The sequence below is a fragment of the Spermophilus citellus genome, assembly GCF_964194105.1.
Source record: "Spermophilus citellus genome assembly, chromosome: 1".
In the NCBI taxonomy this organism is placed as follows: Eukaryota; Metazoa; Chordata; class Mammalia; order Rodentia; family Sciuridae; genus Spermophilus; species Spermophilus citellus.
In genome coordinates this window covers 118,422,291-118,446,198 of record NC_138182.1, presented here as the reverse complement: position 1 = coordinate 118,446,198, position 23,908 = coordinate 118,422,291, and the positions used below count along the sequence as shown (strand labels likewise).

Below are 23,908 nucleotides of genomic sequence, written 5' to 3'. Positions count from 1 at the left end.
TTTACAGGGCCTTCTGTGCTTTGTCTCACCGAGACAGGCTGGCACTAGAATCTTAGACAAAGCTTTTGCTGTCTTTCATGCCTAGCTGATCACTGAGTGGAGTCTTGCTCCCAGGTCAGCCTCTGAGGTTGGTGGAGGGGTACAGGCCTTCAGCTGCCTGGCCTAGTGAAGTTCCAGGCTAAGTCCATGGGAATGGCCTGTCAGAAGGGGTGGAGCCTTGCCTACACAGGGGGTTACTGTAGTGGGCCTGGGCCTGGGTTTCATGTCTAAGCCCCAAACTTTATTCTCTCTTCCTCCCTGAAAGGGGAGGCATCTCTCTCCATGCTGGGCTTCTAGGAGTTGGGGCGGGTGACTTGGGCAACTCGTTCCTTCCTGCCCACTTCAAGAAGTATTTCTGTTATACTAAAAAAGAGCACCACCTTCTCTCACTTGTTTTCTTTTTAGCTCTTTTGAAGATAGTTTGGTGCATGAATGTTATGGGTTGAATATGTGGTGTTCTCCCAAAACTCATGTGTAATACAATGCAAGAACGTTCAGAGTTGGAATGATTAGGTTAGAGAGCCTCACCTAAGCAGTGGATCTATACTTCAGCCCTGGTGGGAAGCGCTCTGTGTGTGTGTGTGTGTGTGTGTGTGTGTGTGTGAGTGTGAGTGTGCACGCGCATGTGCGCCTCCTTCCAGGCTGTCATGTCCTGAGCTGATTTCCTCTGCTGTGCCAGTCTGCCATGACACTTACCTCTCCACAGGCCCAGACCTACGGAGTCCTCTGAACATGGACCGAACCTCTGAAACCCATGAGAGCCACATAAACTTTTCCTCCTTTACATTGTTCTCAGGTCTTTTGCTTACAGTGATGAAAAACTGACCAAAATAATGGATATCTGTTCAACTTGGAGTTTCAGTTGCCATTTTGCTTCATTCTTAGTATTCATTTTTATTTAAAGTAAAGGCATTAAAGTAAGCCTTAAATATATATGTATATATGTGTATATGTGTGTGCGTTATGTGTGTGTGTGTGTAAATGGGCTAAGCCATGACTCTGCAAAGCAAACCTGCTAAAAGGATTCTTTATTATAATTTAAAATTCATTTTTCTTCAATTAATAGTTGTGTAGATTGCAGAATTATAAATCATCCTAAAGTTTAGTCCATTAACAGAGATAGTTTCTCATACAAGATTTTTGTCATTTCTGTATTTCAGGAATTTGAGGATGGTTGAGTAGCTGTGGCTCTTAGTCTCTTGTGAAGTTCTGGTTGCTGCTGGTTTTACAGGGGCCAGACTGTCCACTTCAAATTGGTTCATCCACATGGATATGAGCAGGAGGCCTAAAATTCCCTCTAAGGGGCCTCCCCACGGGGCCTCTCCACGGAACTGCTTGAGTGCCCTCACGGCATGGCGCTACCATGTTTCACAGTGAGTTATCCAGCAGGCCAAGGGGACACCTGCTGTCCACTGCAGGATGTGACTGGGATGCACGTAACACTGACTCCACTGGATTCTGGGAGCATGGCTGTTACTCACTGAGGAAATGCAAGGGTACCAATAACAGGAGCAAGGATCACTTCTGACCACACTGAAAACAGTGAAAACACAGTGAAATGAAGAAACTCAAGTTCTGCCCCTTCCCACTCAGTCACCTCCAAAACCATCTACTTATTTTTTACAAGATATTTATTTTACCTGCTGAAGAACTTTATACAGATGGAGATGTGCACTTTTTTTTCTGTCTGCCTTTTTTTTTGATTAGCAAAATATATCTGGGAATCATCTACATATTGCATATTTCAGTGTCTCATTTTTTTTCAGTTCCAAACACTATTTTGGGCTATGAATGGATTTAAGTTTACTTACAGATTCTCATGTAGGACATTAATTTCTAGTTTCAGTTGTGTGTAATATAGCTGCTAAGAACATTCTTGAAGATCTTTGGTTCATAGTGTCTATTGCTCTAGAATAACACCCAGCAGTGAAATTACTGATGATAGTAGTAATAATTTAACACATTTAACATTATGAGAAATAACCAAATCTTTCTTCAAATGGATTCTTCAGTCAGCAAAGTGTGCAAGTTCGAGTTGCTCTAAACTCATTTTCTGTTATTTCTAGCTCTTCTGTGAGCAAGGCTTTGTGTCTTTTCTGACAGGCAACAAACACAGCAGATGCTCAAGGGTTTAGGCTGGAGGCAGACATCATGGCCTGCATCTGATTGCATGATCATGCGACCTAAAGGCCCTGGGATTACACACAGAGCTGCACAGAAATGCCTGGAGAGCATGTGTTCTTCTGGGCGATTCAATTCTACTCCATTCTGTGGCGTTCAGTGCTGTATTTGCTCAAGAAAAGTGACGATTGTTACAGTGAACAACAGTAGGTCTCTCGCCTGAGAAACCTCACCACTTCCTGCTCATACAGAAACAGTCTGTCAGCTGGTAAAGCACATTAGGCAATGTGACAGTGACCTACCAAGGACAGTCCTGAAGCACTTTCAGAGTCTAAGAAGGATGGCAGAGCTTTGTCTTTCTGCGGGGAAGGGGATGGAAGGAAGCACATTCATTGAGGGGGGGAGGGACAGCAGCCAGAGCACCTGAAGGCATCCTGAGTCTTCCCAAATGTCTGCAGGGAGCCTGGCTTCTTGTGGCTTGCAGCTCTCTGCTCTGGGAATGACAACCCAGACTGTCATTATGACCCATGAGTACATAACCACTATGCTCTAGAGAGGGACAGCGGGGTCTGCGGCTGGCACCGTGACAATGGTAAGGCCATTTGTACTTTTCTCACCAGCAGGCTCTGGGTAGAAGTACGGCCTCAGGGGCTCAGTGAACTCGCTTTTGAAAGTGTGGAGAATGGTGCATTCAGTCACATTGTAGAATGAGATCAACCCTTCTTTATACTGCAGAAAAATGCCCACCCTCAGGAGGGGCCCTGTGACCTGGAGAACGTGGTGGGAGACGGAGAGGGCCTTGTACGTGCCATCTTTCAGGCACAGGGTCCAGAACCCGCTCTGGGTCTTAGCAGAGATGTACTGTCCTTTGCGGTTCACTGACTCCACACAGATCCCGACGGTCCACTTGCTGTTCCCTGCTACTTCCACCTCCCAGTAGTGGCTGCCACTGGAGAAACGGTTCTGACCCAGCACAGCTGGCATTGTATCAAATCGCTCAGGTTTGTCAGGCACGTCCTGCTTTTTGGTCACGGATTTCACACACTTTCCATCAGGTGACACGGCAAGGTAAGGGTGAGCAGTGTCTTTATCCAGTATTATGTCTTCTGCAGAAGGAAGGAGAATTAATGGTACGACTTCCACTAGAACCATCCAGATTGTAAGACAAGGCAAAAACAGGTCACACTTGAGGTTCTTTTCATAAGTAAGCACAGGATCCGTATGCTATTTCCCATGAGGCCATTCCACATCAAAACACAAAACGGTTCTGACTCAGTGTGAACTATCCCTGAACTATTTCATCTCTACAACAGACGTGAGGTGTTTCATCACAGGTTCCAAAGGAACTGGTGATAGGTTGGGATGACCATGGTTAGGGCCTTGACATAGGTAACAACAGTACAGATATCAGGATATTTCTTCAATATTTAAGCAAGGTCTACCCTGCCCACCTGGGTGGATTCAAAGGGATAGAGGTGGCTGTGGAGGCCCTTACATGCAGAGCAGAGAGACAGAGCGTGCCTGAGGGCCTAAGCAGCGGGAGGTGGGCGGTGGGCATGTGAGCAGACAGAGGACCCAGCCAGAAAGGCAGCACTCGGAGGGAGGGAGGCCCCACCAGAGCCTGTCTTCAGGAACGGGGCCTCTGGACAAAGTGGAGGGCAAGGGAGAGAGTTGAGAGGGCATGTTCAGAGGCAGCTCCTTGTGGAGGGTTGACAGTCGGACAGATGAGAGGGTACCCATGGTGGGGGTGGCAGGGACTGGATCCACAGAGGCAGCCCTCTCCACCTTCTCTTTTCTAAAAGGAGAAATGGTGGTGTTTGTGCAGGTTGATCAGGGGAACCTGAGAGGCGTGAGAGCTCTGAGACTTCAGGAGAAGAGAGAAAGGGAAACCAGCCCATCTCACCAGTCCGCTTGATCTAGACAGTCTTGTGGCTGTGGAATTGCTGAGGTCAGGACAGAGAGAGGACTGATTTCTCACTTACCTAGAAAGTTATTTCAGATGAGGTGACACCATGCTACCTCTGTTTGCACAGCTAATGCACTGTGGTCTTTTCTAAAACGAAACCTTTCCCAGTCAGCAAATTGGTGCTCATTGGACAGAACGTAAGCCCCAAATCAGATTATGTTGACAGTTCAAATGTGTGCTAGAGATGGGGAGGGAAAACACTTCTCTTTTTTTTTTTTTTTCACAGGGGGACTGATGGAACTTCAGATGGCATTGCAAGCACAAAGTAAGTCTTCTCCACAGAGTAATCACTTTGCACTTACCTGAAAATTTTCGGATTTTATTCAGACCTGCAATTGATGAAGATGTTCAAGGTTAACTGAGTGACAGGGAAGGACAGGGCTGTTTTAGGTAATGGTACATGGCACATCAATTGGGAATCCTGGCTTCACTTACCCTGTTCTCCAAGGAATTTTCTTTCTTCTGCAACAGTAAATAGGAAGAGGTAAATGTTCTAAGTGGTCACAGGACACATTTATAATTTACCTTATGATAGAGACACAGGACTTACCAAGCTCTTTGTTAATTTTATCTAAAACAAATAAAACAGGTAGAAAGATATTAATTTACAAAATTCTGAGACATTTGATCCTTAGCTTTAATTTTATATGACTTGTTTGGCATTACTGGATATGTGGAACATATCTCTGGGCTCAGAGATTGAAGAAACTAGCTGCCTCAGACCACACAGGGCATCTCTGGGCTCAGGACTGCATGGGCTGGCTGCCCAGAACACATGCAGGGCACACAGAGAGCCAGAGCTTGTCTGCCCTGGAGGTCACTTAATCTGCTCCTTAGATCTAGTGTCAGAAACTGCCATGCACTGGTTCATTGCTCTTCATGGCAATTATTTTTGTTCAGTATGTATTCATGTTATTAGAGAGAAAAAGGGAGAGAGGGAGAGGGAGGGAAGAGAGAGAGAGAGAAATCAATCCTATTATATTTTCAATAGTTAGATACAAAATGTTAAAATATCTTTTTACTTATATTTTAATTCATAACAGCAAAAAAGACCATCCAATAATGCCACTTCATCATCTTTTCTGTTCATTTAAACTTTATTTCATATTTTCCATGAAAGTAACAAGCATAGTTTAATGCCTGAATATTATTTATTTTTGTAAATAATGACTAGTGGCCTAGTCTTTTCTGTTATGGATTTAATTTTTTTTTCTTATTTTGGATCAAAGCAGACACACAAGTTAATATTATTTATATTTCTCATCTGTGAGATTATAAAGGCCAAGAAAAATAACAAATATTTTTGATCTTGCTTTACAAGGTCAGCCAGGACCCTCTCTAAGGGCCTCGCCACTTGAATGAGTCACCTACCCTACCAGTCAGGGGGGGACCAAGAGGACCCTGGAGGCCAGGAAGCTATCTGCAAACATTTTGCAGAGGAGTGTCTTTGGGGAGGAAAATGTCCCTAACAGTTCAAGGCAAGCCCCATGTGGTCAGCAAGACTTTGACACATTCTGGCAGATGACACAACTAGTAGAGGAAGAGACTGAAGGGGCCAAGAGGCTTCTCAAAAGTTTCTAAGGGTAGGCCTGAAAAGTTTCAGCTTACTGAGCAGTAGAAGGAGAGGGGTCAGCACAGGCGTCACCTACTTGGTCTTGAACACTCAGCAGGGAAGTTCAACAATGTAATAACACGAGGAGGAATGAGAAGTCGGACAACAGGGATGCAGGGAGACTTGAGAGGAAGACAGAAGCCCTTTTAATGTGACGCTATGTGCAGTTGTGGAAGCTCTAGCAGAAGTTAAGTAAAGCCCCCAAGTCACCGAGAAGGGGTTCTCACGGACGGTTGCCTGGCACCAAAGCCCTTCCACCAGACTCCTGCACAGAGAAGGTGGAGCAAATAGCTTGGACAGGGGCCCTGTATTTAGAAAAAAAAAACAAGAAAATATGATCCCAACTATATATTTTTAGTAGCCCATATTTGTGGAACCATTTAAAAGGAGAGAAGCCTAACTGGCAACTTCAGACTTTGGCTCACTTGTATTCCGCTTTATAATTTATCATGGTGCTTCTACTTTCAGGCTTAACTTCTGATCCTTTTTGCTTTTATGTTCCAGCTATTGTTTAAAGACCAGTTTAGCACTGGGACAAGGAACCTGCTGACCAGACTGGCCAACACTTGAGGTCCCTCAGGACTGAGGAATGGGCAGAGGACAGGAAAGATGGTGACAAGGACTTAGATTCTTTACTTTGTCCTGTAAATGTCTGTGGGGGGGCTAAAAGGGGGACTAAAGATTCAGCTTCTCTGCTTGCATTTTACACCAACCTTCTTTGCTCCAAAGTCATCCTGAATTCCAGGACAAAGGGATGATGGATGGACCTCATGTGAAGAGTGGAGTCCACCCCACCTTCCCCAGCTCAGGCAACAGCAACTTCCTTATTGGACAAGGCCCTGTGGGACCAGCCTGAGATAAGGATGGGCAGGGCACACCTGACCAAGACCTTCTGTATTGGCAGCTGTGCAAAGCCTCCAGCTGTGTGAGCTCTTCACACTGGACCTCAGTCCCCTTTCTGTAAACCCTCAAAGTCCTTGTCAGCCCTGAAGACAGGGCTAAGGACATGGGTCCCCACATCTTTCCAGAGTAGATGATCAAAGTTCCTTTTCAAGTTTTTTAAAACAAAAAAACAAAATAAAAAACCATTCAATATCATTAGTCATCAGTAACTGCAGGTTGATACCACCATGAGAAACCATTTCACCCCAGTTAGAATGGCTGTGATCGAGACAGAGCAAAGCATCGTGGTGAGTATGTTGAGAAAAAAAGATCTTAATGCCTTGTATGTAAAAAGATGAGCTGAAAGTAGAAGAGGAAGTATTCTGGAGGGGGAAGAGAAGGAAGGAGAAGCCAGGGTAAAGGTAGGACAGAGAAAATCAAAGCACAATAATAGTCACATGAAGATAATAGCATGAGGAAGCCCATCAATGTGCTCCATCAATCTGCAGTAGAAATTATGTTATCTTCCAGCTTTAAATCTTAATGTTGTTGTTGTTGTTATTATTATTTATTATTACTATTTGGTACCAGAAATTGAAGTCGGGGGCAATCAAACACTGAGCCACATCACCAGCCCTATTTTCTATTTTATTTCTAGTCATGGTCTCACTGAGTTGCGTAATGCCTTGCTAAGTTGCTGAGGCTGACTTTGAACTCACAACCCTCTTTTCTCAGCCTCCTGAGCTGCTAGGATTACAGGTGTGCACCACTGTGCCCAGCTAGAGGTTATTTTATCCGTGAAGTTTTAGGCTTGGTATCTGTTACTCCTTTGTTCCTTTTTCCCTCTTATATAATAACTGGAAAAAAGTATACCTGTCCCATGTCTTTCCTTATATTTGGAATCATGAACCTTGCTGATTTCACAGGCTCTGGGCTGGAGAAGAATTGTCCCCATGTGACTCACACCTGGAGTCTTCCCTGTGTCTGATTCAGATGAGACTCTGGTCCTTAGACTTTTCCTTTGGTGATAGAAAAAATTCGGACTTTGAGGATATTGAGATGGAATAAATGTATTTTGCATGGGAGAATGACATAGATGTGGGGGACCAGAAATTTTCACCATGGAAAGCTGTGGTCTGAATGTCCCTGGAAGTGCATGTGGAAGAAATAATCTGCTATGCAGCTGTGTTGGAAGACAGAACTATTACTGGGCAATTCTGTAATGGGAGAACCGTCCTCATGAAGGAGTTAGTGCTACAATCATGGTGTGAGCTGGTTCTCTTGGGAGTGTTCCTGATAAAGGAGTGGGTGAGGCACCTTCCCCTCTCTATGCTGCACATGAACTCTTCTGCCTTTCTACCTTCCACCATGAAATGATGCAGCAAGTTGGCCCTCACAGGATGCTGGTGCCATGACCTTGGACCACTGTAAGAAGTAAATCTGTGCTTTAAATAAATCAAGGTACATATGAAATACCAGTCTCTGGAATTCTATAATAGGAGCATAAAACAGATAAATATAATATGACCAATTTAAGTAACATAAACTATAGTTATGAGCTTTTTTTCTTCCATGCATGATGCTTTTCTTTTCCTTATACAAGGGCAGTTTGTTTGCATTGTTTTAAAAATGCATTTGAGCCTGGCACAGTAGTGCACACCTGTTATCCCAGTGGTTTTGGAGGGAGAGGCAAGAGGATAGCAAGTTCAAAGCCAGGCTCAGCAACTTAGGGAGGCCCCAAGAAACTTTGTGAGAGCCTGTCTTAAAATAAACCATAAAGAAAAGACTGGGAATGTGGCTCAGTGGTTAGGCACCCCTGGGTTTCGTCCTTGGTACTAAAACCAAAAAAATGCATTTGATTTTATTTTAAATTAAAATCAAGTATTAATTTACCCTGTATGAATGAGTTGGTCACAATTATTGGAAAACATAAACAAACAAATAAATAAAGGCTTAAAGAACAGGATATGACTGAAGTCATCCTAAATCCAATGAGGGGTTTCTTTGCACAGGCCCATTTGAAGCACTGCTGTACTTAGAAGCTTACCTTATGGAAGAAGATTTTGCTAGGCAGAGAATCTGCCTCTGAGTTCCCTCCAAAGTCAGATGAAGCAGGGACAACTTTGCAAATACCATTGTGAACAACTTCTGGCAAACCTGGTGGCATTTTGTCTGGTGCCTAAGGGGAGGCGGCAGCGTGGGATGCTTTGAAACAGTCCCACCATGCTGTTCTTGTTTCTTTGCTTTCACACAAATCTCTATGTGTTGGCAGCATGGAGAGCCCTCTTTGGAAGCGTTGACAGGCCCCGGCACAAGCCCAGGAGCAGGCTCCTCACCCCTGGGCATGGCACCCACACAGCCATCCCAAGCTGAAGCAGGATATTTTTGGTAAGTTTTGAGGCTCAGAGTCCCTAGGAACAGGCAGAGCCTCTTCCATTTGGGACCCTATGGCCTGTCTCCTCTAGTGGGGCTGTGAGTCTTGGCAGTGGCACTGTGTGCAGTGGAGCAGGCCCAGTCCCTCCAGAGACAATGACCATTCTGTGGCTCTAGGATGAGCAATGGCAGGACACTTGGCTGTGTGTGTGTGCAGTGGTAGGCTGTATTTGGATGGAGTGTGGACTTGGGAGAGCAAAACAGTGTTATAGAGACTTGGGGCAATGGACACTGGAGTGGACAAAGAAGAAACTCTCTCTGGAACCCAACATAATTTAAGGACTAGATTCCTACTTCTCCCAGGTTCATGAATTCAGCCTTTCTGTGACCATATCCTGGATAATGGTGAAATCATCATATTCATGAGCACCTCAAGAGATTTATCTTCCTAAAACAGAATGGTGAGTTTCAGTATGCAATGGCTAACTAAAACTTACCACATTTCTCCAGGAGTGCAGCTGAAAAACAAACAAGTGGAAAAAAAATTAGCTGACATGGGTGAAAATGCAAATTCACCTAACTGATGACCCTTAACTCATTATCACCATGCACAGGTCAACAATCCCTGGTCATGGGAGGCTCAATGTAGTGAAATACTTTATGAATATATTGGGCCGTAGACCAGCTCTGTCAGTGAAAGAGCAGTGAGCATGTGAGAGGAGAATATTCAGGCCCAGGATACATTGTTGCCTACATGGTAATTTAAACTAATTTTTAAGCTAATTTATTATTTCACAGAAATAATTGAGTGAGGATTAAATAGACGCCATAGATTCATTTTGATTTCATGGGATCTCAGAATTTGGTAAAGCAGATAAAATCATGCTTTCTCTGGAAATTAATAGCTATGATTCTGGTAGTAGTAAGAATAACATTATCTGTAATATATGTTCAGGTATTTAAATATGCAAAATTTTAATCTTGAGTGTGAATGATATCACCTCAATAGCATTATCATAGGTAAATTGCAAATGAAAAATGCAGCTGAGTGAGATTAAAAAACTTCTGCAAGATCTTGGAAATCTTAAGTACTGAAATAATTTTAAACAGGACAGTCTGATTTCAGATCCCATTAATACACATTAAAGTGTAATCACCACTTATTTATCTCCTATGTGAACCAACATTAATGAATGGATGAATAAATTAAAAGGAACCACAGGAATCACACAGAATTTATTTCCTTCAATGAAACAGTTTTTATTCAATAGATTAGGCACTGTTAGATTTGTATAATGGCTCAGGAATAAATCTGATTTGTGAATTTTAATACCAAATACTGAATACCAAATAATCGGCTGACTTTTAGGCTGTTTGTTTTTTGGAGCGTCTCTGAGTGGATTCCTTCTTAGCTTTCTTCCAGAAAACCTCCCACTTAACCGTATAATGCATTCTCTGCCCTCAAGAAAATGTGACATGCGCAGTACCACCTGAGCGCAGATCCGTTCGGCCTCTCAATTCTTGGCCAGCGTTCAGGTAACATTCTCTCCTGGAACCAGATCTGCGTGCTGGCTGCCTGGGCTTGGCTCTGCCTGGGCTTGGGAAAGAGAGTCCCAGGGCTGATGTCCCTCTCCTCTGACCAGGCCACCTACTGGCACACTCTGGACAGCAGTGCTTGTGGAGGTCCCTGCTGCCAGCCCTCTCCTTCCTCACCACCGCCTCTCACTCCTCGTCCCTGCTCTTCAGCTCCTTGGCCTGGCTGGCCCCTCCTCAGCAGGACCCATGGGCTCACTCCTCTTGCTGTGGGAGGAGTCACTCGTCATCACTGTGGGGCGCGAGGGAGGTGGAAGGGCTGAAGCCCCACACCAACGCCTTCCCCCATCCCTGCCGAGGACTGTCTACCTTCTATGAATGCTCAATACAGACCTTTCAAATTACCATGATATTGGTTTAATTGTCCCCAGACATTATTTTTAGGTGATTAAAGGAATTACTAATGGATTTAGGTTTTGTTGCAACAATCACAAATATCAATTGTGTATGTTAAACTACTGCATAGGTCAAAAATAAATGTCACTTACCTTTCTCTTGTTCTATTTCTTCTATATATGAAAAAGTACAAAAAAACCAATATTAACAAATTTCCTCTTGTTCTTAACCACAGACAGTCCATCCCAGGATTTGGTCTCCATTTGACAACAGAGAACCTGAGACCAAAGCTGGGTGTTCTAGTGTGTGTGACACAGAGAGGAACTCATATTACCTGAGTAAGAAATCATAACAAACTGAAAAACACTTTTTAACCTGTGAATATATTTATATGGAACAGAATATTAAAAAGTTTCCCTTTATGCCTTTAAAGTTTCGGGTGAGGTTCTCCTGCTGAGAAAACAGGCAACAATTAGTCACAAACTCTCCATCCTCAACTAACTTTGAGGTACTCAATTCATCACCAAAGCATTAAAGAGGAGAAGACCTGTCAAGTGACCAGGAGCAAATAAAATAACTCAGGGCAGAGCGGGCCCTGGATGGTATTTCCAGAAGGGCTTGTTTCATTCTGAGGACCAAGAAGGAGGATGCCTTTTGCATTCTACGTAAACAACATGTCTTAGGGAGCTCCAGAAACAGCAAGAGTATTTCCAGATGCACATCTTAGTGCTTTAGAGTCCTGGCTCTTTAGCCGTCCTGAAGCCTGGGGTCTTCCAAGCTGGACCTTACCTCAGTCTCCACTTTGTGCTGATTCTCCTACATAAACAGTTGAAGATGTCTGGAATTTCCCTGCTCTTCCATTCATCTGCCTCACATTTGGAGTATTTCAGACATCAAGGATAAACAGAACCTCAGAAGCTTCTTCGGAATCGTCACAATAATAATCTCTGTTTCGTAGTACCTAGTTCATGTTTTCTAAAAACAGCAGTTAAGCATTTGACCAAATGTGGCCACATAGCACACGGTCACTTACACCTTTGCTGCTGGCTATAGGAAGACATACAACCCACTTGCTTTAGGTAGGAATCACTCTCATTTGATCTCACTCTAAGTCCTTCAGAAAGGCTTCCAGAACCTTTTATTAATAGAGATCTGGGGTCATAATTTGTCTAGGAAATGCAGCCTCCCACTCTGCACCCAGGGGACATCTTCTCACATCTCCTCAAAGCCTCTGGTTTACCCAGCACAAAAGCACTGAAGACAGGTCAGGTGCAGATTTGAAAAGAGAAAGAAGAGGACCCTGTCTCAGCAGAGGACATCTCTGTATTGATGACTTCCTCCTCCTCCTCCTCCTCCTCCTCCTCCTCCTCCTCCTCCTCTAATTTCTTCTTCTTCTTTATGGGTACTGGTGCTTGAAATCAGGGGCATGTAACCACTGAGCCACATGTTCAGCCCTAGTTTGTATTTTATTTAGAGATGTGGTCTCACTGACTTGGTTAGTGCCTCGCTTTTGCTGAGGCTAGCTTTGAACTCGAGATCCTCCTGCCCCAGTCTCCTGAGCTTCTGGGGTTATAGGTGTGCACCCCTACACCTGGCTCTTCCATTCCCTGCTCTTCCATTCATCTGCCTGGTTCTGTGTTGACATTCTTAAAGGTAATCCTCGGTGCCCTTGCAACCACTGGCCAGTCCCTATATGTCTCTTTATGGCAAGATGGACAACTTAAAGACTCCCTTTGGAACCACCACTTCTTCCTTCTTAGGTCCTGTACAGTCTGGCTGATCCCCCATGGGCTGGCGCGTTCCTAGGCAGCTCTTGACCTGACTGTTCAGATGGGACTCTCTGTGGCCCAGAGGAAGCTTGTCAAATGCACGTACCAAATTGCTCATACCAATGTACGACCAAGTCACTATAAAATATTAATTGCCAGGAATAACAGATTATATGAAAAATTAGGTGTTACAGAGTATTCAAACCTGAGACTAATAAACAGAATGGATTTCATATTTCTCTTATCCTATCTGATTTGATGGATGGAACTGGAGGCTATCATGCTAATTGAAAGAAGTCAATACCCCCAAACCAAAGGCCTAGTGTTCTCTCCAATATGCAGTTGCTGACTCACAGTAGGCAGGGGTGGGAAGCGGGCCATGATTAGTGGGTGGGAGGGAGGGGAGAGAGGACTGGAAAGGCAGTAGAATGAATTAGACAGTCATCGCTTTCCTATGTTCACATATGAACACATGACCAGTGAAATTCCACATCATATACAACCACAAGAATGGGCAGTTATTCTCCATGTATGTGTAATATATCAAAATAAACTCTACCATCATGTATAACTAAAAAGAATGAATAAAAATATATAAATCAATAATCACTTTAAAAATGAATTTTAAAAATCATTCCATGAAATTCATCAGCCAGACACAAAATAATTTTGAGAAACATTAAGTGATCGATTATATGTCATTTCTCCTTAAATATGTCTATAGATTCAAAAACATGCTAATCAATATCTGCCTCAAAAAAAAAAAAAAGATTCATTCTTCCACTCAACAGTTAGTTATATGTCAGCCAAGGGCCAGAAACTCAGCAGGCCACCAGGTCTAGCAGTGAAGGAGAGGTAGCTCCACCTTGTCACCTATACAGACCAACATGCAAGGTGACAGGGCAAGTAAGAGAATGGGAGCCCGGGGAGGGCTCCATCCCACCCCAGGGGGAACAAAGAGTCGCCACTCTCCTGGAGGGAAGGCAGGGCTAACCTGGAGGTAAACAAGGACACACAAGTTCCAGATGGGAAAAAAGCAAGTCCAAAGACCTACCAGAGGGCAAATATTATAAAGGACAAAGCTGACAGTGAGAGACACTGGCCAGATGGAGAAGTAGGAGGCACCAGGCCCCACCTTTCCTCACAAGCAGTGAGGTGGCTATTCCCAAACAGGAATAGTTCTGCAGGGGACCCAGCAAATGATAACTCCAAAGGAAAGATCACCAGGAAAAATCAACACACTTGAGATGTATGGAGAGGCTATTGGAGAAGGGCTGCAGCTACATGTGTCAGCCAAGTGGGGTGTGACCAGGGACCCCGAGGTCTGTGTTGACAGCGTGCAGACATGGTAACTACGTGTGGAATCCCTCTATAGTCTTAACATGAAGCCAAGACACAGATTAAAAGTAAGGGCATAGCCACAGCAAATGGTCAAGGGACACATAATATAAAAAGATAAAAATCGTGACATATGCTTTCAAGAGTGTGTTGGTTAATGGAGTTAAGATGTTGAGTTTCATTCTGCCCAGTTCATTTCTTTGTGGTCATTTAGGTTCCTGTTTGCTTAAAATAGTTTGTTAAAACTATGTTTTCTGTAAGCCTCACAGGGACCACAAAGCAAAACTTATAAGAGATGCACAAAAATCAAACAGCGAGGAGTTAGGATACTGTGGGAGAAAATAATTTAATCACAGATGCTAGGAGGAGAAAAGGGAGAAACCAGTAAGAAAACAGGCCCATGGCAGTAGCAAGCCCTGTTGCCATTGACTGCCTGAGTGCAAGGGGGTTGAATCCTCTCGTTAGAAGACAGAGTGGCTGGAGGCATTGGAAACAAGTTGCAGCTGTACACAAACCACAGGAAAGTCACTTCACCCATAAGGACAGATACACCCAAAGTGAAGTGATGGAAACCGTCTCATGCCAGTGAATCTAAGAAAGAACCGAGTCACCTGGACTAATATGGACTTTAACTCAAAACCATGTGGAGAGACAGAGGAGAACATTAGCCATGACATGTTGATATAGCAGGGAGAGCTACAGCTCTATAGGTATACACCACCTTGTACAGCTGGAATATATGCAAGCTTTATTTGTCCTGATACCTCAACAAAGCTAAAAATAACAAGGTTGAAAGAGACAAGAAAATAAATTAAATTAAAATATATTGTGAGAAAAATCATTAAAATATGGATAAATGGGTCAATCGTTTCAGATATTTTTTAAATTTTATTACATAAGATCAGGAAAAAAACCTTTAAAAAAGTTCAGAGTTGATTCTGATACATTTGGTTAGTATTTCCCAATATAATAAATCAAAAATAATATTAAGGGAAAAATTTAAAACTGAATCACAAGAAAAATCAAGGTGAAAATTAATCAGAATTTTGTTGTTGATGTATTCACCTAGAAACAATCATAGAAAAGGCCAACCAAGAATATGCATCCAGGTTTAGGGTTATGGTTAGGATTAGGGTTATGCTTTATGTGGCCTTAAAAAAATAAAATCATTTAATAAGCTGAGATATTCACAGTGAATATGCTTCAGTGTGATAATCTTAAAATTAAAATGTCTGTGTGACTACAATTCATAATATTATCAATGATAATTTCAGCAGATAAATGACATAAATACACTTTAAAATAATTGATGATTATTATGTCTAAATTAATTGTAACATAACTTTAATATATCAAATATTTTTCCACAGTATGTTTGCCTCCAAAATGTAAAGAAATCGTACTCACCTTTCTGCTTAATTAGCAGTTCTGTATGAAATGAGATAAGTAATAAACAAAGGTAAGTCCACAGCTATCGAAGTCTGGGAGACTTGCTAGAGAAGCAATCTTGACTCGATTCTTTCAAGTCATGACTATAAAAGATTAGCCAGATATGAGATAAGAATGAAGACAAGGCAGAAGAGATGCTGAGATGGTGTTTCCTCATCATCCCCAGGTGGTTTTCTGAGACTTGCAAAGCACTGTGGAGGGCCATTGCCCTGTGGTCTGTGTCTACCCCTGCCTCAGGTTTCTGCTCTTTTCTGTGGGGCTCCCTGTAAGATATTCCTCAAAGAACTCGTCTGGTTCTTCTGTGAGACCTGAGCACTAAGGGACAGGGACAGGGTCCCAGGCCCTGGGCAGGAGTAGGTGTGGAAAGAGTGGAAAGAGTCAGGATTCCCTGGACCAGCCAGTCCATCTCCAGGGCCACAACTGGAAGAAATCCTGGGCATTGCAAAGATGTTGTTGTCCTTGAGCACTTCATAGGGTGTGACTCGGTGATGATAAAGAGCAATGATTCTTTGGTTATTGGTGTGTGGGCATGGGGAAGGATTCTAAACCCCAGAGGGTTAGAGAGGATCCTCCAGGCACAGAGAGGCAAATGCAAAGAAGGCACTTCACATACAATTAGGGAGCCTTCCTTCTTCTCAAACCCAGGGAAAGGAGTAAGCAAGCAAAACCAGCAAAATAATGAGCAAGAAATAAGAAGTGGTAACAGCAGGCATTGGTAGAGCTCTCAATGGTGGACAGGGGGGCTGTTTTCAGATTGGCTCCTTTTCTAGGATTTTATGGATTTACTGCAACCTTTGCTTTAGCATTCTGCCCAGTTTCTACAACCAGTTTCTTTATTCCTTGGAATCAAAGTCATATTTACAACCTGGAAGGAATAACAGAGATAATAATCCAACAAAGCAAAGGGATGCTTGATTAAGCTCATTAGGGACACTAAGAATCCGAAACTCCCTATTGATATTTATTGATATTTCCTTCCTCAAATCTGTCCTTCAAAATCACCTGGCCTTTAAATTGTAGCCAAATACTTTAGCAGAGAGGAATTTATGAATGACTCACCATGTGTCCCTTGAGCCTATCTTAAAAACAAATATGTGCCCAAGTTAAAAGGTACTTGTTTAAAATCCTGACAGTTCATTACTCCACAGGCCTCCAAAGTCTATGATTTGTGTAAGTTGGGATTTACGTTTTCGATGTGTATGAGCTCAGAGATGTGGCTGTGCTCAGAGTCACAGTTGACAGGGATGGATGATCTTGGCTTGTGATTCCATCCATGTCAGATTGGGATGGGTCAGATGGGTTTGCCTGAGCACCCTCTCCCTCACCCCTTCTCTGGGTGCCCACTGTGGTACAGGAGAGAGTTATGGGTTATGGTACAGGAGAGTTCTCTGGGTTATGGGGCTCCCTGGGGGAAACACTGCCACAGGCATTTGGCATTTTCTATTTAAATAATTTTAAACTGTCTGAAGGATAATTTCTCTGATATTATTAACTACTTGGAGGTAGAGGAATGGTCAAGACCCAAAGGAGATTTACCTCCAACATTGTGTTTCTAAGCTCAGGTAGTATCGATGATTGTTACCCACGTTTACTCACCTGGAGGGGCTCTTCACCTGAGAAGTGGCCTGCAGAGATCACACTTGCACCTCAACTCTGTTAGGAATCTCTGCGTGCTCTGGAGACCTGGAGACCTGCTTTTCTGATCAAGCTCAGCATCTGCCCTCCAGAGCCCTGGACTAGGACACAGGGCAGTGCTGCCCCTCTCTAATTCCCTCAGAACTGCTTTACCCTGTAAGCCTAGTGCCTCCCCCAGGGCCAGCCTGCTCTGCCAGGGACATCTTTGCAACAGCAGCAGGACCAAAGGTTCTCATCTTCAGCTTGTAGCATCTTAATTGTAATCCTTGGAATGAAGCAGGTGCACTTACCTGGTCTAAATAGACCAAGTGAGTGAAACTGGAGTTTCCAAAATGGCTCTTTTGATTTTAAAATCAAAGCAGAATAAATTGTCTTCCTCTCAGAAGTAAATCTCAGTCTATTTCTCCTTCTTACATCTTCTCTACTTGTAAGGCCCACAGGTAGGTAAGACCCAGGTGTGGACACACTTGGTAACTGCTTGTCTTCTTGCTGGATTTGACCCATTCCTCAACCTTGGACTATTCTCCTACATAGAGTTTTAATACATCGACTTTAAACTCTGATGTTTAAATGCTTCTCAATATCTTCCTAAACCATCAGTGTGGTCCCTGGCCCTGCAGTGTCAGCATCACACATTAGCTTGTAGAGTCCTCATTTTTAGGACCAGCCTGGACCTGCTGAACCAGAAGTTGGCATAGGGCTCAGCTCTCTGCACTTTTAACAGCTGAACCTGTGGCAAGTTGGAGACCCTATGCTCTATGGGGTCTTCATAGAAGACTTTCTGCATAGAAGACTTAGGCAGTGTGGTATGGTGATTCTGCCTGGGTTCTCTGGAACTGCCAAAGCACAGCTGTCCCTTGGAGATGTTGCTGGAAGTGTGCACACAGGCATGTTAAGCTGGGCAGGTGGCCCGTCCTCACTCATGCTTTTCCCTGATCTGCTGCTAACACAGATGGCCTGAGTTCCTTGGAACTTTCTGAGCTCTCCCACTTCCCACACCTTCTCATGCTGGATAATGTATTCCAGAGACCTAATGGGGGGATGAGGTTCTGTGAGTTAAAACTAAGCCAACTCACCGTGCTTTGTCTTGAGTAGACCTAAGAAAAGAAAAGAAAGATGGATTGATTGGTGAGACTCACTGGGGCCTGGGGGAGCTGCCTTTCAGCTCACAAGAGCTCTGCAGATCCAGTTAGATACCAGGTCCCCACAGAGTTCCTATCTGTAGTTGAAGGAGCCCAGAAATGTCCACATTCCTGTCTTCCCCAACTATAGAGAGCAGGGTGCAGGAAAAAAAAAAAAAAAAGGGCAACAGAAAAAAAAGTAAATTGTGCAGCTGGCTCTTCAGGATACTGCAATGGGGAGAGCATCCATCAATAGAGGGGTCTAAGGCAGCCACATCCTGGTCCTACAGGAGGGCTGGTCAGGGCCTGGACAGCACTGGCATTGATGCTGATGGAGGGAAACCTTCCAACAAACTGGGGGACATGCTGGAAGGCAAGGCCTCAGCTCTTCTTCCAGCCCTCCTGGGAGTGATTCTTTCTGAGAAGCGTTTTTCCTTCACTGCCCACAGATGAGCAGTTGGTTCCCATCCTGCACAGTTCCCTGGGCTACCCAGGTTTCCAACAGTTGGCTTCAATCCCAGCACTGCCCACCTGGAGTGAAAATCGGGGCATGGAAATGAATTCTCTCAGGAGATGCTTTCTTTGGAGACTGGGAAAAGGTAGGCAGGCGCATGCAGCCCTGGCCTGAGTGTAGTTTAAATCTGTCAAAATCCTGTGACTGTTCCCAGAGGAGTCACCTGAGCCTGATCCAGCATGCACCTTTCAAAGTTAGAAAACATTGGCACTCTGAGGACAGGAGAAGATGCCCTAAAGCTGACCAAGGGGTTCTGCTAAGAGAAAACGCCATAGCCTTTGGCCATCTTTGGATGGAGAGACAGATAAATAGACAAACAGACAGACACATACATCCATAGGAGGTTCTAGTTTTTGAATCTGAAAACAATCCCACAGACACACGCATACTTCTCGTGACGAGGTGGCTGCCTCAACCAGGAAACCTGACAACTGAGAAAGACGCAAGCCAGAAGGTGGAGGTGAATTCTGTTTCCTGTTCAGGTTATTCTTTCTCAGTTTTAATTCTGAAGACTGCCCCTCATCCACTCCTGACTTTCTTCCACAGCAGTCCTTCGGTCTGTCCCCACTCACCTTTGTCTTTCCTAGCAAGCAGGAACACAGCACAGATGGCTGCAGCGAGGACCAGGACAGAGACGAGCACGACCAGCACCACCATCCAGGTGCAGGAGCTGGGGAACAAGCCCTCTGCAAAACAGGACACTCTCTCAGGGTCCCTGGACCATGTGTCCTTCTGGGGACACTGTCAGGAAGGGCCCAGTTTCCCAGTCCAGGCCCCTCTCCTGGTAATCCTGAGGAATCAGGGACCCTGAAGAGACTCCTGCTGCCCTGCGACTCCAGAGGTATGGAGACACAGAGGATTTATTTTAAAAATTGTAAGAAATTTTAAACCCAGTGAAGATACAAAACCAATTCTTCGGCCACCTATGTACTAAGAACATTTCTTAAAATCAACACAAAATTCTACTTATCTATGGGGTGCCATGTGAAGTTTTGATACACATATGCAGTGTTTAGTGTTCAAATTGGGTTAACATTCATCTCTCTTTAAATAGTATTTCTTCTTGGTGAAAACATACAAAAACCTTTCTGCTAGCTTTTTAAAACTACCATATACTTCATCATTAACTATTGTCACTCTACTGGACAACAGAACACCCAGACCAATTCCTTCTTTCTGACTTCTTCCCCATTGACCACCTTTCCATTATTATTTAACTTACATTAGCATCTCTATTTTTGTGACTTGTAATTGTTTTTTAATAAGTAATATCTTCAAAAGCACCACGTTTCTCCTTCTGTCCACTTCTCCCCCTCTACTAGGTCATTCCTAAGGGACTTTGTCACGAGGCCTCTCTATGCAATTAACTTTTACATATATGTATTTGTGATCCTAGTAACAGTGCAGAGGAGTCCTGGGAGCTTCTCTAGGATCAAGGAGGGGTTGTGATGTTTTGGCAAACAGGTTTCCTGTTCAAGGTTCTAGAAACAGAATTCTACTTTCCCTCAGGGCCTCTTCTGGAATGGCCATGGCCAGCAGTTCAAAGTGACTATTGGGAAAATATTTTAACAATGGGTCGGTTCAAGAGAGGCATCAAGGCCACTCATTGAAGGACTCTATTTAACTATAAAGCACTGTATACTTGGAATTCTGTAAGAGAGTACATCACTAACTACACACCAAATGTAATAAATATGTGAGTTGATGAATGTTAATTAGCTTGATTAAGGCAATACTTCACAATGCATGTGCATATCGATGTCACCTGTCATACCTTACATAGGGGACCTTTACTGCCAACACCTTTTACTTAATAAGATTTGTTCAAAACAGGCCTTAGGACACTATTGTTGATGGATTACTTTGATCCAAAAATCTTAGCAAAAGGCTTATAAATGAATCAATTGGGAAATTATTACTTATATAGTAATTGCTTCCAACGTAAATATGAAGAACTATATTCTTTTTCTGTTTTATCTTCTACATTTTCATTTTCAAAAACTCTGTATTACTATAATTTTTGCTGCTGTAATCCCAGCTCATCATTCCTGTTAAATGTTTATTCCTTTCTCCACTGTATAGTTCTGAGCAGGAGGCTCCATTCCTTTGCTCTCCTCTGAGCTTATGTTATTAAGATTAATACTTTTTTAAAAAGTAATTTACTCCTCTGACATTAGTGCTTGTCTTCTTCATGATTCCAACTTTTCAAACAAATGTGACTTCCCAGACTAAGGCACAAAAGAGTGTTGACCCAAAGTCCTTCCTTAGTACTGTTCTAAGAAGGAGGAATATGAAAGAGGAATAAGGAGGAGGAATATGAAATAAGCCCAGTGTCTTCAGGGGCTTACCCTCCCACGATGAAGCGCATGATCAAAGTCACGCACACTGAGTGGGAAACTTGGTACAAATGCCTCAGGCATGGCTTCCCAGAGGGGACAATGCTAATGTCTGAACATGCAGGTGTGGCATCCAGCTGGGTACAGGGAGGAGGATGGAACAGGAGGGTGAATGTCCAGAGCCCTACTGTGGACCTGCAGGTGGGCAGAGAGGAGGTAGCAAAAGGTGACCCTGCAGGAGCCAAAGCAGATGGGGTGTCAGGAGCACCTTCTGCAGACTTACAGACCTCAAATCCAGACATTTCCTATTAAAGGACTGTGCACTGAACCATCTGGGCAGACTTCATGCCTGCACAGTCACTATGGGAGGGTGTAGAGCCTGTGGGGTCTTTCTGTGCCAGTGGCATGACTGCATCAGCTAACCTCATAACACTCTATGGGGAGACCCCTCTCATTCCTGCTCCCTAACACCTGGGCACTGGGAACAGGAAGGTCAATCTCACCCAAATCTGCAAAGCTGGAAAGCGATATGGAGAGGAACCCCTCAATTCATCAATGTCAACTGCACTGCACTTGTTGGCAGTGGTTTCCCTGGGCAGTGGGCTGGATGGTCAGAGGAGAGCACTGGCAGTGTCCTACAATGCTCCCTTACTCTCTGAATGCCTTCACACAGGCAGGCATTCATATTCTTGTAAAATAAACCAATGGCATTTCTTTGCCATGGAGAGAATTATAAAACAGGACAGAAGATATGTTTTCCTAGCTCTCTGGGTAGGAGGAGTTGCAAACTGGTGAATGGCTGCATCCTTCTGGGTTGTCCGTGGCGGGCCTTTGCTAGCCACACCCTCTCTCTCAATGGCCAGATCTCAAGAATATGATGCGGAGGGCACTGACCTGCTAAGGAGACACGCACTCCCTTCTGAGAGCTGAGGACCGGGTTCCTTATGAAGCAGGACACATTTGCACTCAAGCTCTTGTCCACCATGATGGAGGTTTGCACTCCAAACAAGCCATCTCCATCTGTCGTCTTGATTTCTGAGGCTGGGGTCACGTGCTGCTCCAGAGAGTCCTCCCAGTGTACCTCGGGCTCTGGATACCACCCCGTGGATGTGCAGGTCAGCTTCAGGCCGTCAGCATCGTCAGTTTCAACATGAATATGAGGGGTTGACCCCGAGCCTGGAAAGTGAAGAGGCAGACACAGCTTCTTCAAGTTCTCAGCCACTTCAAGTGGTGTGAACTTACGTCTGCTGGTCATCTTTGTAAACTGGGAGTGGGACTAAAACTAATCAATCAATCCATAAATAAATACTGGCCACAAATGACTTTAGGGGGAATAAAGTAAATCACCCATGTCAACATTTAACATGAAGTCCCTATCGTCCTTTTTATTTTTCCTCTCCACCCTTTGAAGCCATACTAATCATTTTATTTGGTTATTTGGAAAACTGGACACCAAACTCATTATCAATCCAGGAGCAGCCTGTGCAGCTGCCCTTGGTGGTGATGAGGACCCAGCGGGAGTCCCACATCTGGCCTCCAGGCCTTCATCCTGGCCCTTCTCAGAGGAGCTCACCACTATGTTCCTGGACATTGCTGGGGCCCTCCATCGGCGTGGCCATCCCTTGCTGCACAGGCTGCGGAGCACTACATGCCTGGCTGAACTGTGGCACGGACTTGCCTGTCACTTAGTGTCAATTAGGTTTAAATGTGAAAAGCAGTTTGCACCCAGCAGCCACCACTCTGGACCATGCAGACCTGGGCAAGGTAAGCCTAGCTGTGGCTGCAGTTCAGGGAGGCTGGGAATCATCCCTGGTGGTGAAGAAGGAGTCCATGCCATGGTGGGTGCAAGGTCAACAATGGACTGTGGAACCTCACAGGTCAGCTGCTGCGGCAGACCTGTGCCCAACACCCCTGCACTTGAGGTAGGAAGCTCTGCTATAGGACACTCGTTTGCAGGTTAGTGAATAATCACAATCTTAGCTAACAGAAATAATAAGATACAAACAAATGTACCCGGACCAACCCGCCTGTTGTGGGTTGAGTTCGGTTTCTTATAAAGACATGGTCAAGTCCTCACCCTAATACCTGTGAATGTGACATTCTTTGGTAATACGATCTTTTCAGATAATTGGTAAAGACTAGGTTGAGTTGGATTAGGGTGGGTCCTGATCCCATATGACTGGCAACTTTTTAACAAGAGAAAAAAGTTAGACCCAGGGACACAGGGACATTAGCCATGCAGATGTGGAGTTCGAGATTGGGTGGTGAAGCTACAAGCCCAGGGACAGCTGGGCTTCCAAAAGCTGGATCAGAGAGGGAAGCTGTCCCCAGGGGCCTTGGGGCCTCCAGAAATGTAAATAAATCTAGATAAATAAACAACTTCTGTTGTTTCAAGCAAACTCCTTTGTGGTGAGTTGTTAATGGAAGCCCTGAGAGTCTATTGATGACCCTCTCATGTCACCTCCTGAGGCCTTGCTAATTGGGCCCTAAACAAGCATCTGGAGTGAAGATTGAATGTTCAAGCCCATGGTGACCTTCAGAGCAGGGACCTCAGTGTCTCAACAGGAAAGGGTCATTTCAGAAGCTGAGGGCTTTGAGAAGCAGTGGGGAACGCCTGCTGGGCCCAGCGAGGGGGGGGGACCCCATTTCCTGTGCTGACATGGAGCAGTACAGCAGAGCCAGTGGCTTCAGCTCTAGGGACACCAGCTCCTTTTCCCTAGGACATGGGTGACACTCTCAGCGCAGGGGCTGGAGAAGCCAGGGAGTAGCTGGGGCTCTATAATAAGAACATACAGCTCAGCATACAGGGCTGCTCAGTGAAGGA

General features: G+C 44.3%; 2 protein-coding genes across 2 annotated transcripts in view; both read right to left on the bottom strand.

The window, feature by feature from the left end:
- The window catches only part of LOC308655607 (uncharacterized protein), an 801,622-nt gene that overhangs the window by 105,820 nt on the left and 671,894 nt on the right, over window positions 1–23,908 (bottom strand). The window lies entirely within an intron of this gene.
- Window positions 2,710–23,908, bottom strand: part of LOC308648646 (butyrophilin subfamily 1 member A1-like) — a gene marked incomplete at both ends in the record, with an annotated part of 36,556 nt that continues 15,357 nt past the window's right edge. Inside the window, 4 exons of the mRNA XM_081293555.1 lie at window positions 2,710–3,266; window positions 4,429–4,455; window positions 19,321–19,434; window positions 21,979–22,260. Of these exons, the coding sequence (XP_081149681.1) occupies window positions 2,710–3,266; window positions 4,429–4,455; window positions 19,321–19,434; window positions 21,979–22,260 (980 nt within the window). The remainder of the gene's footprint in view (window positions 3,267–4,428; window positions 4,456–19,320; window positions 19,435–21,978; window positions 22,261–23,908) is intronic.